This window comes from Polypterus senegalus, chromosome 1 (assembly GCF_016835505.1).
Source record: "Polypterus senegalus isolate Bchr_013 chromosome 1, ASM1683550v1, whole genome shotgun sequence".
In the NCBI taxonomy this organism is placed as follows: domain Eukaryota; kingdom Metazoa; phylum Chordata; class Cladistia; order Polypteriformes; family Polypteridae; genus Polypterus; species Polypterus senegalus.
In genome coordinates this window covers 244,288,966-244,302,157 of record NC_053154.1, presented here as the reverse complement: position 1 = coordinate 244,302,157, position 13,192 = coordinate 244,288,966, and the positions used below count along the sequence as shown (strand labels likewise).

The 13,192-nt window shown below is 39.2% G+C and overlaps 1 protein-coding gene across 1 annotated transcript in view; it reads left to right on the top strand.

Annotated features, from left to right (window-relative positions):
• Positions 1–13,192, top strand: part of reep3b (receptor accessory protein 3b) — a 107,609-nt gene that overhangs the window by 69,474 nt on the left and 24,943 nt on the right. The window contains exon 2 of the mRNA XM_039771134.1: positions 1,468–1,540. Within this exon, the coding sequence (XP_039627068.1) occupies positions 1,468–1,540 (73 nt within the window). The remainder of the gene's footprint in view (positions 1–1,467; positions 1,541–13,192) is intronic.

Below are 13,192 nucleotides of genomic sequence, written 5' to 3'. Positions count from 1 at the left end.
TGTTACGTTATTTTTAAAATGTTCCCTTTTCTTTTTCATAACTTCTACTTCTCCACTGCGATACGCGGGTATATATTTAAATGTATATATATACCCCTATCTACAGTACATACTCTGATAGACAAGCCACATGCTGTGGCTCAATTGTAGAGTCTTCGCCTCTAATGCTGACATTCGAGGTTCGATTCGAGAGGGATGCACTGAGTATGTACGCGCTACTGATTCATTTTACCTTCGATCTCCTTGGTTTGGGACGTATGAAAAATATTTTAACGCAGAATCATGTTACGTTATTTTTAAAATGTTTCCCTTTATTAGCACAAGCACAGCTGAGAAGCTTCGATGCATGTACTCCATAACGCGTTAAAAATAACGCATTTAATCACACTTTCAATTCCAAGCAAACGGGAACTTTTGTCAATGCATCATTTCCTGGTACATCCATTACACTGATGCACACATCACAGCTACAAAAATGTTAGAGTCGGAATAAAGCGCTTCCTACGACTGATCATTTCGACTTCCGGCGAAGCCTTGATAAAAGCATGGTTTTGTGCACAATGAAAAGCAAGCAAAATTAGATGCATTACAGAAAGCGGACTTTGTGGCTCTTACTGGGGATCATTGGACTTCCGTGACCGTTAGTAATTCTAAATACATCTAATTACAAAATGTTCAATGATCACACTGTTTTAGCCTAATGTACAAAATAATTTTGGCTAAGGTTACTCAGAGTTTAAAGATTAAGTTGGTCAAATTACCTTTTATGTTTCTGTTATTTTTTTTAAGAAGAAAAACTGCACTTTATGTTGAAATTTTGGTTATTATTATTTAAAGACAATACTATTCTGAAAATCTACTTAAAGTACTTAAACTACCACTTTATTTTTAAGTCTGCCCAATTTTAACCAGGGATGATATTTTTGTTTCTGTTTTGAATTCAAATGCAGTTTAAAGGCTTTTTTTTCAGAAATTAAAACAGCTTCAGTTTACAATATTCATGTACATGTCTATTGTTTGATTCTGTCGCCCACTAAAACACTTTTAAATTAAAAAAACCATTTGCGATTTGGGGCAAATTTACGTGTGCGATTACATACGATTAATCAAGATTAATTCTTACACAGCCTCTAATTAATTGGATTAATTTTTTTAATCAAGTCCCACCCCTAACCTATACCAACAGATGGTACATCACAAACATTAGAACCTCTTTTGCAAATCCTATACTAAATAGCATATTACAGAGGTATAGCCCCAGATGGATACACAGATGCACAAACTCTTGTCCTTTTATTAAGGTGGATTTGTTTGTGTAATATATAGAAGTGCAAAATGTTTTATGCGTGTTTTGATCTCACAGGTTTCGTCAACAGCTTTGTTTATTTACCTAGCATAAAGGTGAAGAACATTCAACATTTCACTACTGACTCTTACCATACATCTGCATTTTTCTCTTTGTTTCAGACTCCTATTTGGGACTTTATATCCTGCTTATTATTCCTACAAAGCTGTAAAAACAAAGAATGTGAAAGAATATGTAAGTATTTTAAATTCAACTCTAAAGCACCTTATTTTCGTTGTTTTATTGCTATTTGATAATGACAAGTAAAGCATTTGTGAGAATTTTAAAGTGTCTTTTGTAAGTTTAAGTACCAATAATTTATGTCCAGTCCATTTCTTGAGCTCTGTGTGGAATGATATCAGAGTTTAGTTTTTTTCGCTCTTTTTTGTGTTGTATCAATGTGAATACCGAAGCTTTTGTAACTACAACAGTTTTCTGTGAGAAGTGGGGCATTTTTTATTTTATATTATTTTTTTTTTTTTTTTTTGAAGAATTGCCGTTGTGCCAATATCTTTGGTTATAGGTTATATTATGAATAGTATAATTCCAGTCTTTGCCCAAGATATTTTTAGAGACGTCCTTTCCCAGTATTGCTTAAGATCATTTTGGTGTGTACCCATCACATTATTTATTTGATAAAATCTGCAACACTTCTACAGTTCTCCCTTATTAGCTACAGTATTTTCAAAGTGCAGATTGATGGAGTACTAATGAAATTAAGAAGGCTCCTTTTAAGAACATTTGTAATGTATACTTAGAAAAAAATTTGTGTTGAGGGAATTGTATTCTTACAATTGAGTTAATCAAGGAGTGCCAACACATTGTCAGTGTAAGATTTCTGAAGGTCAATCTCTTTCAAGGCAGGTGTCAACATCAAGAGTGGCAGTCTGTAGATGTTTTGCATATTATTAATGACTCTGTGTTTTTAAAACTATCAAACCATTGCTGCTGTTATCAATATTGTAACACTAATATTACATTGCTTTGCCTAAGTTACAAATAAAGACATACAAAATATGTATCAAGTTATATGCAAAATCTCACATCACAACATTAACAATGCATGCAGTTGGTTGATTTTAATAGTATATACGTACTGCTTAAAGGAATAATGTAAAGTGTCCAAACACTTTTTAATTGTATATTTACACTAGAGATGTCACAATGCCATTTTATATTCAATACCAATACAACTGAAATTTCACAATACTCAGTTCCATGAGAAAAACAGAAATTCCTTTCACTGGGTGTTTAATTAAAAGTAACTCCATTATTCAAGCTGACAATAGTGTGCCATTCCCTGCAACAAAATATAAAACGTATAGTGATAGTATCAGTAAATTTAAAATAGTGGTATATCAATCAAGTAGTTGCCCAGCTATAGTTTATGTAGTCTAGAATTGGAATGTATACATTTCATATTACAATGTCAGATTTGAATTTAATGTGTGATACAATAGGAGAATGCCCATGTCTAACAGCAAATGGGAGGTGGTGTTAACACTGGAATCCCTGAAGCCTACGAAAAAAGATGTAATCCTGGGCCATTTTAAATTTCTTTGCACATCTCCATCAGCATCTCTTGTTTTGTAAATGTGTCAATTAGCACAAGCAGCCTGCTATCCCATCCCCCGACCGATGCATATGAACTTCTCCCAGTTCAAGTCTCTATATCTGAGTGTGAGGTGCTTGGAGTTGTATAGGCTAAATAATATATTGTTATTTGGAATACATACATTTGATGTGTGTTCCGTGTCTACATCTGGGTAAATGTAGGAAATGCGAGGCAGAAGTGTTGAAAACATACCTAAAACAGACACTTTTTCCATGTTATAGTAATAATGACATGAAGTGTGTAACGTGAATAAGACTTTAGTCCAAATATCAAAATAGTGTGCTTTTATTCAAGAATTTAACCAAAGTTTAAAAAAAAAAAAAAAAAAAAAATTCAGTTTACATGTTGCTGTCAATGAGTTAAAAACCCAAGGTCAAATGTCATTCGACAGAAAATCATTATATCTTCTTGGATGATGCAGAGGTAAGAACTGCTGGTTTATAACCAAAAGGTTGCGTCCGCATGCTCCTTGTTTTGAGTTGTGAGCTGCTATTTTTATTGCTATAATAAAAACATGCATTTGATTCGAGTCTGTAACACCTGTTGTAAATTTTGGCTACTTGTAAAAGTTAGCGCTTTTTTTTTAAATTTTAAAATTTTATTCTGTCCGTGATGTTGACGTGGTACAGCGAACTTCCCTCTCCCTCACTGAGTTGATGCAGTTTATCTCCATTTTTTTCACGAGCACCAATGACCACAGTTGGTGCTGTGGTTGCAAAAAACATACGATTTCCAGTGACCGCTATCAGACTGGATAAACTGTAACAGACTGCTGCACCGCAACACAACTCTTGCATGGCACAATAAAGTAAAATGTGATGGGAACTTCCACCTGCAGCTCAGGTCTCTTCAGAACGCATGCTATTTTCCATGCTAGTATTTAGATTTAGCAGTACCATGCAGACTACGTATGTGCAAACGGAGTTTAAGGTGGCCCGGGAGTACAACTGTTTTTGTTGGCTTCAGGGATTCTAGTGTTTAATATTGTAGGGGGGTTTCAGTGTAGGATTTATAAAGAGTTATATCTTTTTTGGAGTGCCTGATTTATCTTACAATGTGCACATTCTAATTTTATTTCCCAACATTTTCTCATCTGTAACTGGAAAACGGTGCTTAAAATCAACTTAAAAATAAAAATTAAAACATATCTGTACTGTTGAATTTGTGAATTCCAAAATAATTCAGGATATTTTTAATTAAACAGACTTTTGTCAGATAATCCCTCTGTTAGGTATGTAACATTTGCTATTGTTAGTTATATTTACATCATTAGTTGATTAAATTTTTTAAAGACTATTTCTAAAAAATTAAATTGCAACTGCAATACTTGTGTTTTAAAAATTGTTTAGGTGCAAGAGACTACATGTTTTCAAAACGGGACACCAGATGTTTCCAAAAAGGGTAACACCTTGTGCCAAGCAGTATAAATTTACAATAGTACAATATTATCTGGCAGGCTGGCACGAAAGAAATTGGTTGTGTATCATAAAATGTCGAGGTCAGTGGTGGCGAGCTCTAGGCTTAGAGTGCCACATTGGCTGCAGGTTTTCATTCTTACCATCTTCTTAATTAGTGACCAGATTTTGATGCTGATTACTTCTTTCGATTAACTTGACTCAGACCCCATAGTTGTTTCTTTTTCTGTAATTAGCAGCCAAACAATAATGAGACACAAAAGTCTCCACATGTGCAGCTCCCCTGTGCCCATTACACAATATCTGAGATTAAAGAGAGGTGATGGTCTTGGTAAGGTTGATCTCTCAGGTCACCAAAACATTTTGACAGTGCTCTTAGAAAGAACAAAAAAAACAACAGTTTTCAAAATGTGTGCTGAGGTAGAATGAGAGCAGCAACAAGCCATGGAATTAAATAACTGGTTTAAATAACAGCAAAAAATTGGCTTCTCATTAAGAAAGTGATTGGAGTGAATTTGGTTGGAGTTTGAAGCCCCAGTTTAGCTGGTCATCTGTTAGCTCGTTTCACATCTCATTTCTGCTTGGCTGTCATTTAATGAAGAAAGGAATCCATTCAGAAGGCTGAACTCTTCTAACAGGGCTATTAAAGTGATGGGGGAAAAGTTAATTAGCAGTGAAAACTGGTCACTGATTAGGAAAAGGGTTAGAATAAAAACCTGTAGCCACTGCGGCACTCCAGGTCTGGAGTTTGCCACCCCTGGTCTAGGTTATGTATGTTCAGCTTTTAAAAGCAATATTAATAAAATGCTCAGTTTTTCTGTTTTATTTGGTATCAATGTGAAAAGTGTTTTTTATTCATTTAAGTACTCAACTTTTTAGTCCTTTGCAGATTCTTTACTTCATAAGCAGAATAATAGCTGTTTATTTTTGGGTATGTAATTAAGACACAATAATTCCAAAATCCCCTCGGGGCATAAGGGGTTATGGGAGGGCTGAAATCTAAAATGATCATGTAATGGAGAAGAAGGGAGCGATATCTCTGCCTTAATGTTTTCCCTACATTGAACCTTTTGAGTGAGTGAAGCTCAGTCTTATTAGTGGTAAATTGATAATTTAATGATTATTGGAGCACATATTGATGAGCACAATATTTGGGTTTACTGACAGTGTTTAGGGCAGCAACAGTTTTGCTGAAAACTAATGACTTACTCAAGATAGTTATTTTATCTTTGCTTAGTTTAAATATTGCTCCTACTACCTGTAGACTTTGAAGGATGCCATGGCACCACACCAGGCCTGACCCCATTGGATGTGTGACGCTATAGACTGTTCCAGGGATGGGGCTCCCAATGGCTTTCCCCCTTCCCCTTCATAATGCGAGCAGCATTCCTATAGCCGGCTGCAGCAGAGGTACTCCTGTTGAGAGCAGAAAGGAGTTCTGTCCATCGTCTCAGAGCTGCATGAAGTTTTTTTTTTTTTTTAAAAACGGTGGCTGGTGTACCAATCTTGCCACCAGCCCCCAAGATTTCTCTGCAAGTTGGAGGACCGCTTGCAGGGCTAGATGCAGTTTAATGTCACAGCCATGAACACCACATTTTGAAAATACAGTTTAGTGTGCTATGAATTTATCTGTGTCAAAGTATTTTAGTTTAGTCATTTCCAGACCTCTCCTTGAGACTCCCCCACCCGTACTTTGTAGTTTCAATGCACACATTTCTTTCTTAAATTGGACTAATAGCACGCTTGGTATGGCAAAGCACTATATTATTAATTTGGACCAGGTTGTGTGTTGGTGGAATTTAACAAATATATGAAATGACCTTGAGGAGATGTTTAGATAGTGATAACAATGCAGGTATAACCGACCGTTACTTTGTATAATGTTTAACGTTTACCCCCCCACACCCCTCGGTGGAATTGAAGAGTCGCATAGTGTGGGGGAGGAACGATTTCCTAAGTCTTTCAGTGGAGCAGGATAGTCGCAGCAGTCTGTCGCTGAAGCTGCTCCTCTGTCTGTAGATACTGTTCAGTGGATACGTTGGATTCTCCACAGGAGCCTACTTAGCGCCCGTCGCTCTGCCACAGATGTCAAACTGTCCAGCTCCATGCCTACAATAGAACCTGCCTTCCTCACCAGTTTGTCCAGGCGTGAGGCATCCTTCTTCTTTATACTGCCTCCCCAGCACACCACCGCGTAGAAGAGTGCGCTTGCCACAACCTTCTTATAGAACATCTGCAGCATCTTATTGCAGATGTTGAAGGACGTCAGTCTTCTAAGGAAGTATAGTTGGCTCTGTCCTTTCTTGCACAGAGCATCAGTATTGGCAGTCCAGTCCAATTTATCATCCAGCTGCACTCACAGGTATTTAAGAGTCTGCACCCTCTGCACACAGTCACCTCCGATGATCACGGGGTCCGTAGGGGCCTGGGCCTCCTAAAATCCACCACCAGCTCCTTGGTTTTGCTGGTATTCAGTTGTATGTGGTTTGAGTCACACCATTTAACAAAGTCCATTATTAGTTTCCTATACTACTCCTCCTGCAGCCTACGATAGCAGTGTTGTCAGCGAACATTTGCACGTGGCAGGATTCAGAGTTGTATTGGAAGTCTGAGATATATATATATAGGCTGAACAGGACCGAAGAAAGTACAGTCCCCTGTGGCGTTCCTGTGCTGCTGACCACAATGTCAGACCTGGAGTCCCCAAGACGCGCATACTGAGGTCTGTCTGTAAGAGAGTTCACGATTCATGCCACTAGGTATGAATTTACTCCCATCTCTGTCAGCTGGTCCCTAAGGAGCAGAAGTTGGATGGTGTTGAAAGCGCAAGAGAAGTCCAGAAACAGAATTCTTACAGCACCACTGCCTCTGTCCAAGAGGGAGAGGGATCGGTGTAGCATATAGATGATGGCATCCTCCGCTCCCACCTTCTCCTGGTATGCGAACTGCAGAGGGTTGAGGGCATGGTGGACCTGTGGCATCAGGTGGTGAAGCAGCAGCCGCTTCATCGTCTTCATCACATGTGATGTCAGGGCGACAGGCCTGAAGTCATTCAGCTCACTAGGATGTGATACCTTTGGGACTGGGGTGATGCAAGATGTTTTCCAAAGTCTCAGGACTCTACCCTGTTCCAGGCTCAGGTTGAAGATGCGCTGTAGAAGACTCCCCAGCTCCAACGCACAAGCCTTCAACAGTTCTGCCGATACTAAATCTGGACCCACTGCTTGGCTGGCACGAAGTCTTCTCAGCTCTCTGCTCACATGGGCTGCTGTAATTGTGGGTGGCAGGAAACTCTCTCTTATGCTGGTATCAGCAGAAGGATGGGTGGAGGGTGCAGTACTCCGAGGTGAGAGTGGGTTAGGGTGGTCAAACCTGTTAAAGAAGTTGTTCATCAGGCTTGCTCTCTCCATGTCTCTCTCGATGGTGGCACCCCGCTTCGAGCTGCAGCCAGTAATGATCTTCTTCCCATCCTACACTTCCTTCTGCACGCGCTTGAGCTCATGCTGATCACCGCCTTTAAAAGCCCTTTTCTTCTGGTTCAAAATGCCCTTGATGTCACTTGTAATCCATGGCTTTTTGCTAGCATAGCAGTGTACTGTTCTTACTGGAACTATAATGTCCATATAGAAGTTGATGTAGTCAGTAGTGCAGTCAACAACCCCCTCAATGTTCTCACTATGTGATCCCTTCAGGATATCCCAGTCCATAGTTCCAAAGCAGTCTCTCAGAGCCTGCTCTGCCTCAGGGGACCACTTCCTGAATGAGCGTGTGGTTGTAGGTAGCTCCCTCACTCTTGGTTTGTGGTGAGGCTGAAACAGAACCAGGTTATGATCAGCTTTCCCAATCGCAGGCAGCAGGGTGGCGCTGTATGCGTCTTTAATGTTTGCGTACAGTAGGTCAATAATCCTATTTCCCTGGGTGTTACAATCCACATACCAGGAGAAGGCATGTAATGTTTTGTCCAGCGTCACATGGTTAAAGTCTCTAGAAATTAGCATAAGTGCCTTGGGGTGCCATGTTTGTAGTTTAGCAATAGCAGCGTGGATGAACTTACCCGCTATCTCCACGTCTGCCCGAGGAGGGTTGTAAACAATAACAACAATGGCTGGCAACAAAAGTGAATACACCCCTAAGTGAAAAATGTCCAAATTGTGCCCAATTAGCCATTTTCCCTCTGCGGTCTCAGGTGACTCGTTAGTGTTACTAGGTCTCGGGTGTGAATGGGGAGCAGGTGTGTGAAATTTGGTGTTATCGCTCTCACACTCTCTCATACTGGTCACTGGATGTTCAACATGGGACCTCATGGCAAAGAACTCTCTGAGGATCTGAAAAAAAGAATTGTTGCTCTACATAGACGGCCGAGGCTATAAGAAGATTACCAACACCCTGAAACTGAGCTGCAACCCGGTGGTCAAGTCCATACAGCGGTTTAACAAGACAGGTTCCACTCAGAACAGGCCTCATCATGGTCGACCAAAAAAGTTGAGTGCACGTGCTCAGCTTCATATCTAGAGGTTGTCCTTTGAAAACCATGTCCTGTGGCCTGATTAGACCAAAATAAACTTATTTGGTTCAGATGGTGTCAAGCATGTGTGGTGGCAACTAGGTGAGGAGTACAAAGACAAGTGTGTCTTGCCTACAGTCAAGCATGGTGGTGTGAGTGTCATGGTTTGGGGCTGCATGAGTGCTGCCGACACTGGGGAGCTACAGTTCATTGAAGGAACCATGAATGCCAGCATCTACTGTGACATACTGAAGCAGAGCATGACCCCCTCCCTTTGGAAACTGGGCCGCAGGGACCACTGCCTTGCTAAAGAAACTGATGGTAATGGTGCTGGACTGGCCAATCATGTCTCCAGTCCTAAACCCTATTGAGCATTTGTGGGGCATCCTCAAACAGAAGGTGGAGGAGCGCAATGTCCTTAATATCCACCAGCTCTGTGATGTCATCATGGAGGAGTGGAAGAGGATTCCAGTGGCAACCTGTGAAGGTCTAGTGAACTCCATACCAAAGAAAGTTAAGGCAGTGCTGGAAAATGGTGGCCACACAAAATATTGACACTTTGGGCACAATTTGGACATTTTTCACTTAGGGGCATGCTCACTTTAGTTGCCAGCGGTTTAGACATTAATGGCTGTGTGAGTTATTTTGAGGGGACAGCAAATTTACCCTGTTATACACAAGCTGTACACAGACTACTTTACATTGTATCAAAGTGTCATATCTTCAGTGATATCCCATGAAAAGATATAATAACATATTTACAAAATGTGAGGGGTGTACTCACTTTTGTGAGATACTGTGCATGATCTAAATGACTTTTAATATTGTATCATAGTGTCTGATGTTTTTCTCAGCAACAGTTGCGCTCCTGTAATTTAAGTTTACAGAGCTAATGCAAGAAGAAAAAAAACATCCAGAAAGCAGTGTTCTGATCACAAAGAGTGTAGTCAAATGAGATTAGGTAGACTTGCACAAGCTAACAGAAAGGCCACAGATACGAAACAAGTATTTCTAGAAGTGAATGTACACACAAGGACATCAGTCATCAAAGAGCATGACTTACGGTGGCAGTGAAGACGTATAAACTTATGGTGGGCAAGTAATCACCAAAACTGGATAGCTAAAGATTTGAAAAGTGTTGCTTGGGGTGCAGAATAAGTATATGACATAAATAACATGAACCTACTAAACCATTGTGCCTTGTGACAGCAGAATGGGTTACTGGTTATAGTGAGGGATGTTTTCTTGGCACATGCTTGATCTGTTAATACAAACTAAGGGTCACATGAATGCCACAGTTGTTGATCATGTGCATCCTGTTTATGGCCATATTGTTCCCTTTTTGGCACATTCTTCCTGCAAGTAACATACATTTGGTAGGTTTGCAGTATGAATGTGTGGCCAAAAATCTGCTGGAACTAGGTGAACCTGCTCATTCAACAGACAATATTTCTGGCACCATGTTGAAATCATACTTTGAAGAATTCAGGCTGTTCTGGAGGCAAGAGTGGGTCTTACTCTGTACTAAATGTGTGCATAATATTTTTTACTGCTGTTTCTCATATCCGTGTCAATGAAGTGTGGAACTAGCTGTTCAAAACTGCAAAAAAGTTGTAAGAACAGATTTGCTGAGATACAAGTTTAACACGCATTACTGCTGTTTCTTTCTTAATGTTAGCAGGAAGTACATCATACTACTTTCTGAAATGCACTTTGTTTTGGCTGGTGGCAGGGTAAATGTATTGGCAAGCCAAAGTTACTTGAATCGCGTCCATTGTACCCTAAATCTTTGCCAAATTTGTCACGGTTCAGGTCTTTCAGCTCCTTTCGATCTGAATATGAAACCAGTGAAAGCCTTCTCCAAACAACAGATATAAGATTTATAATTAACTGATTTAGCATAAAAAAAAAAAAATAGAAGTTGAGGTTATGTTTCCTCAGTCTGGGGACTGTATTACAGGACAAGGCTTAAAATTTGACCATCACAAAAGTGAAGAGCTCTAAAGCAAACAATAGCACAAGGCTAATTACCCTTGTCTTAGCTAATAACCTAGCATTGAAACCCCTTTTTTTTTTTTTTGTTAGATATTCACAGAACAAGAGAGTCATCAAGTGATTTTTTGAAAATAGGATGGTAGTCAGCAGTTTGAATGAAGGTTGTAAGCTGTTCCAACATCTTGGAGCTTCACAGAGTCTGGATTGAAATATAATGCCACATAGATACAGAATCACCAGATGCTATTCATTATCAGACGTGAGAGTGGGCAAGAAGGACCTCATGAATGCTGCTTCTGACTCATTGACTGCTCTTCAAGCAAGCGTCAAGGACTAGAACTTAATGTGTCCTGCTACAGGGAGCCAGTGCAGTGAGATGCACCTGTCTTGGGTGGTTAAACACAAAACGTACCACTGCAGTGGTTTGGCAGGTACGTCTGCCCATAAAGAACTGCAGCAGTCAAGACCTAATAAGACCAATGCCTAGACCAGAAGCTATGCTGCACACTCTTTTTGGAATGTTATACAGATTGGGTGTACTACAGTGGTGTAGGAGTTAGTATTACCACCTCATACCTCCAGGAGCACAAGTTAAATTCTTAGCCCTGCAAATTTCTCTATGAAGTCTGAGTTTTCAGTGCTTATGGATCTCCTGGGAAATCCGGCATCTTTTATCCTGAAGACCTTGTTTGTGGCTTTAAACTGACCCAATGTGTGACTGTTTTACAGTGACCGGCCATCATGTTTAAGATCAATTCCTGTGGTGCTTCTAATGCTGTTGGGATAATCTTCCGCTCCCTGCAGCTAAGAAAATGGACGTGTGTATATATAGGTTTCAACATCTGTCTACTTCCATTGGAAATAAATTTTAACCTTAAATCAGACATTCAAGTTATTTTATTAAGGCTAATGTGGGGACTTAATGTCACAGTTGTGAGTGCTGCTTCCTCAGGGTTTCAGGGACTTGGATTCTAAATTCAGCCTGGTCAGTATGGGTTTTCATTTGATTCTATCATGCGCCAAAGAATTATTGGGTTAAGTGGCATTGCCAACTCTAATAAATAGGTCAGATGTTTGTGAGCTTGCTAGTTTATAATAATATGTATTTTTTTTTTTTCTTCAAACTAGTACTGAAGGCATACAGAAATGTGATCAAAGTTTTTCAGATGTCTGAAAAAGGGTTACCCTTTATAATTTATCTGTCAACTTAAGTCAAATTGTTTTTGTTGAAGACTGGAAAAAGGATCGAACAGAAGAGTAAAAATGCATTTTGGGTTTATGATTTTTTTTTTTTCAGTGATTTTGTTTCATTTGTTCTGTTAAAAAATCTTCATTTATGATTACTTTTTACTTTAAAGTATTTTAAGTATGCTTTCTTTATAAAGAGATTTACTGCTATTATTTCTAATTGCTGCATAAATATACATCATTGATCGACACGTTAAATCCTGCGGGACATGTTTATGCAATCTATTTTTGACACTTTACAAGGTTTGTTAAATATATATTTTTTTTCAGTTTTTTATGTTGGCTAAATTCAGTATTACCCACACCCCATGTACTCAATATTGCCTTTAATTTTGATTTACAGAAAATTCATTTAAAAACCATTTTTCATATACTGAGACCAGAGCAATTGAGAAGGGCCTTGTGTAATTTAATAGTTCATTCATCACTAACTGCAAATGATGGCTGTTTAAAAGTTCACTGTGAGGTCACAGTATATATCTGATGCTGCCTGTCACTCTGGTAATGGCAGTGCTGTGTACATTCATTTAACTTTGCTCATTGAGGCTTAAAATATCCTCTGATACCTTTGAGAGCTTGAATGAGCATCAGAATGTTATCACATGACTGTCTGGGCTACCTTTGAAATTGAAATATAAAGACGTCTTTGAAAGGCTGATGAACGTCAAGAAGTGGAATAATACGCAAGCTTAAGCATACTAAGTAGTGAGCTGCAGTCTGTTTTGATGGATTTTACTGTCTAAATTAAGGTTTTAAGCAGATGTAGGAAGTAGTATGACAATTATAAAGAAAAACTTGCCAGTAAATTAAAGTGTAAGTACTAAAGTATTATGTATATGAAAGTGAACATCTTTGCTTTCTAAGTAAATTCATTATTTTCATGGTGATTTAAAGATGTACTTACATAGGGAAGCAAACATTCTGAAACCTGCTTACTCCACATAGCAGCAGAGGGCTGGAGCTTATTGTGGCAGCACTGGCTGCTGAACTGGAGCACTCCCAGACAAAAGGGTGGTGTGTGCAAGCTTCACACAGACTAAAACTGGATACAGGATTCAAACCCAATCACT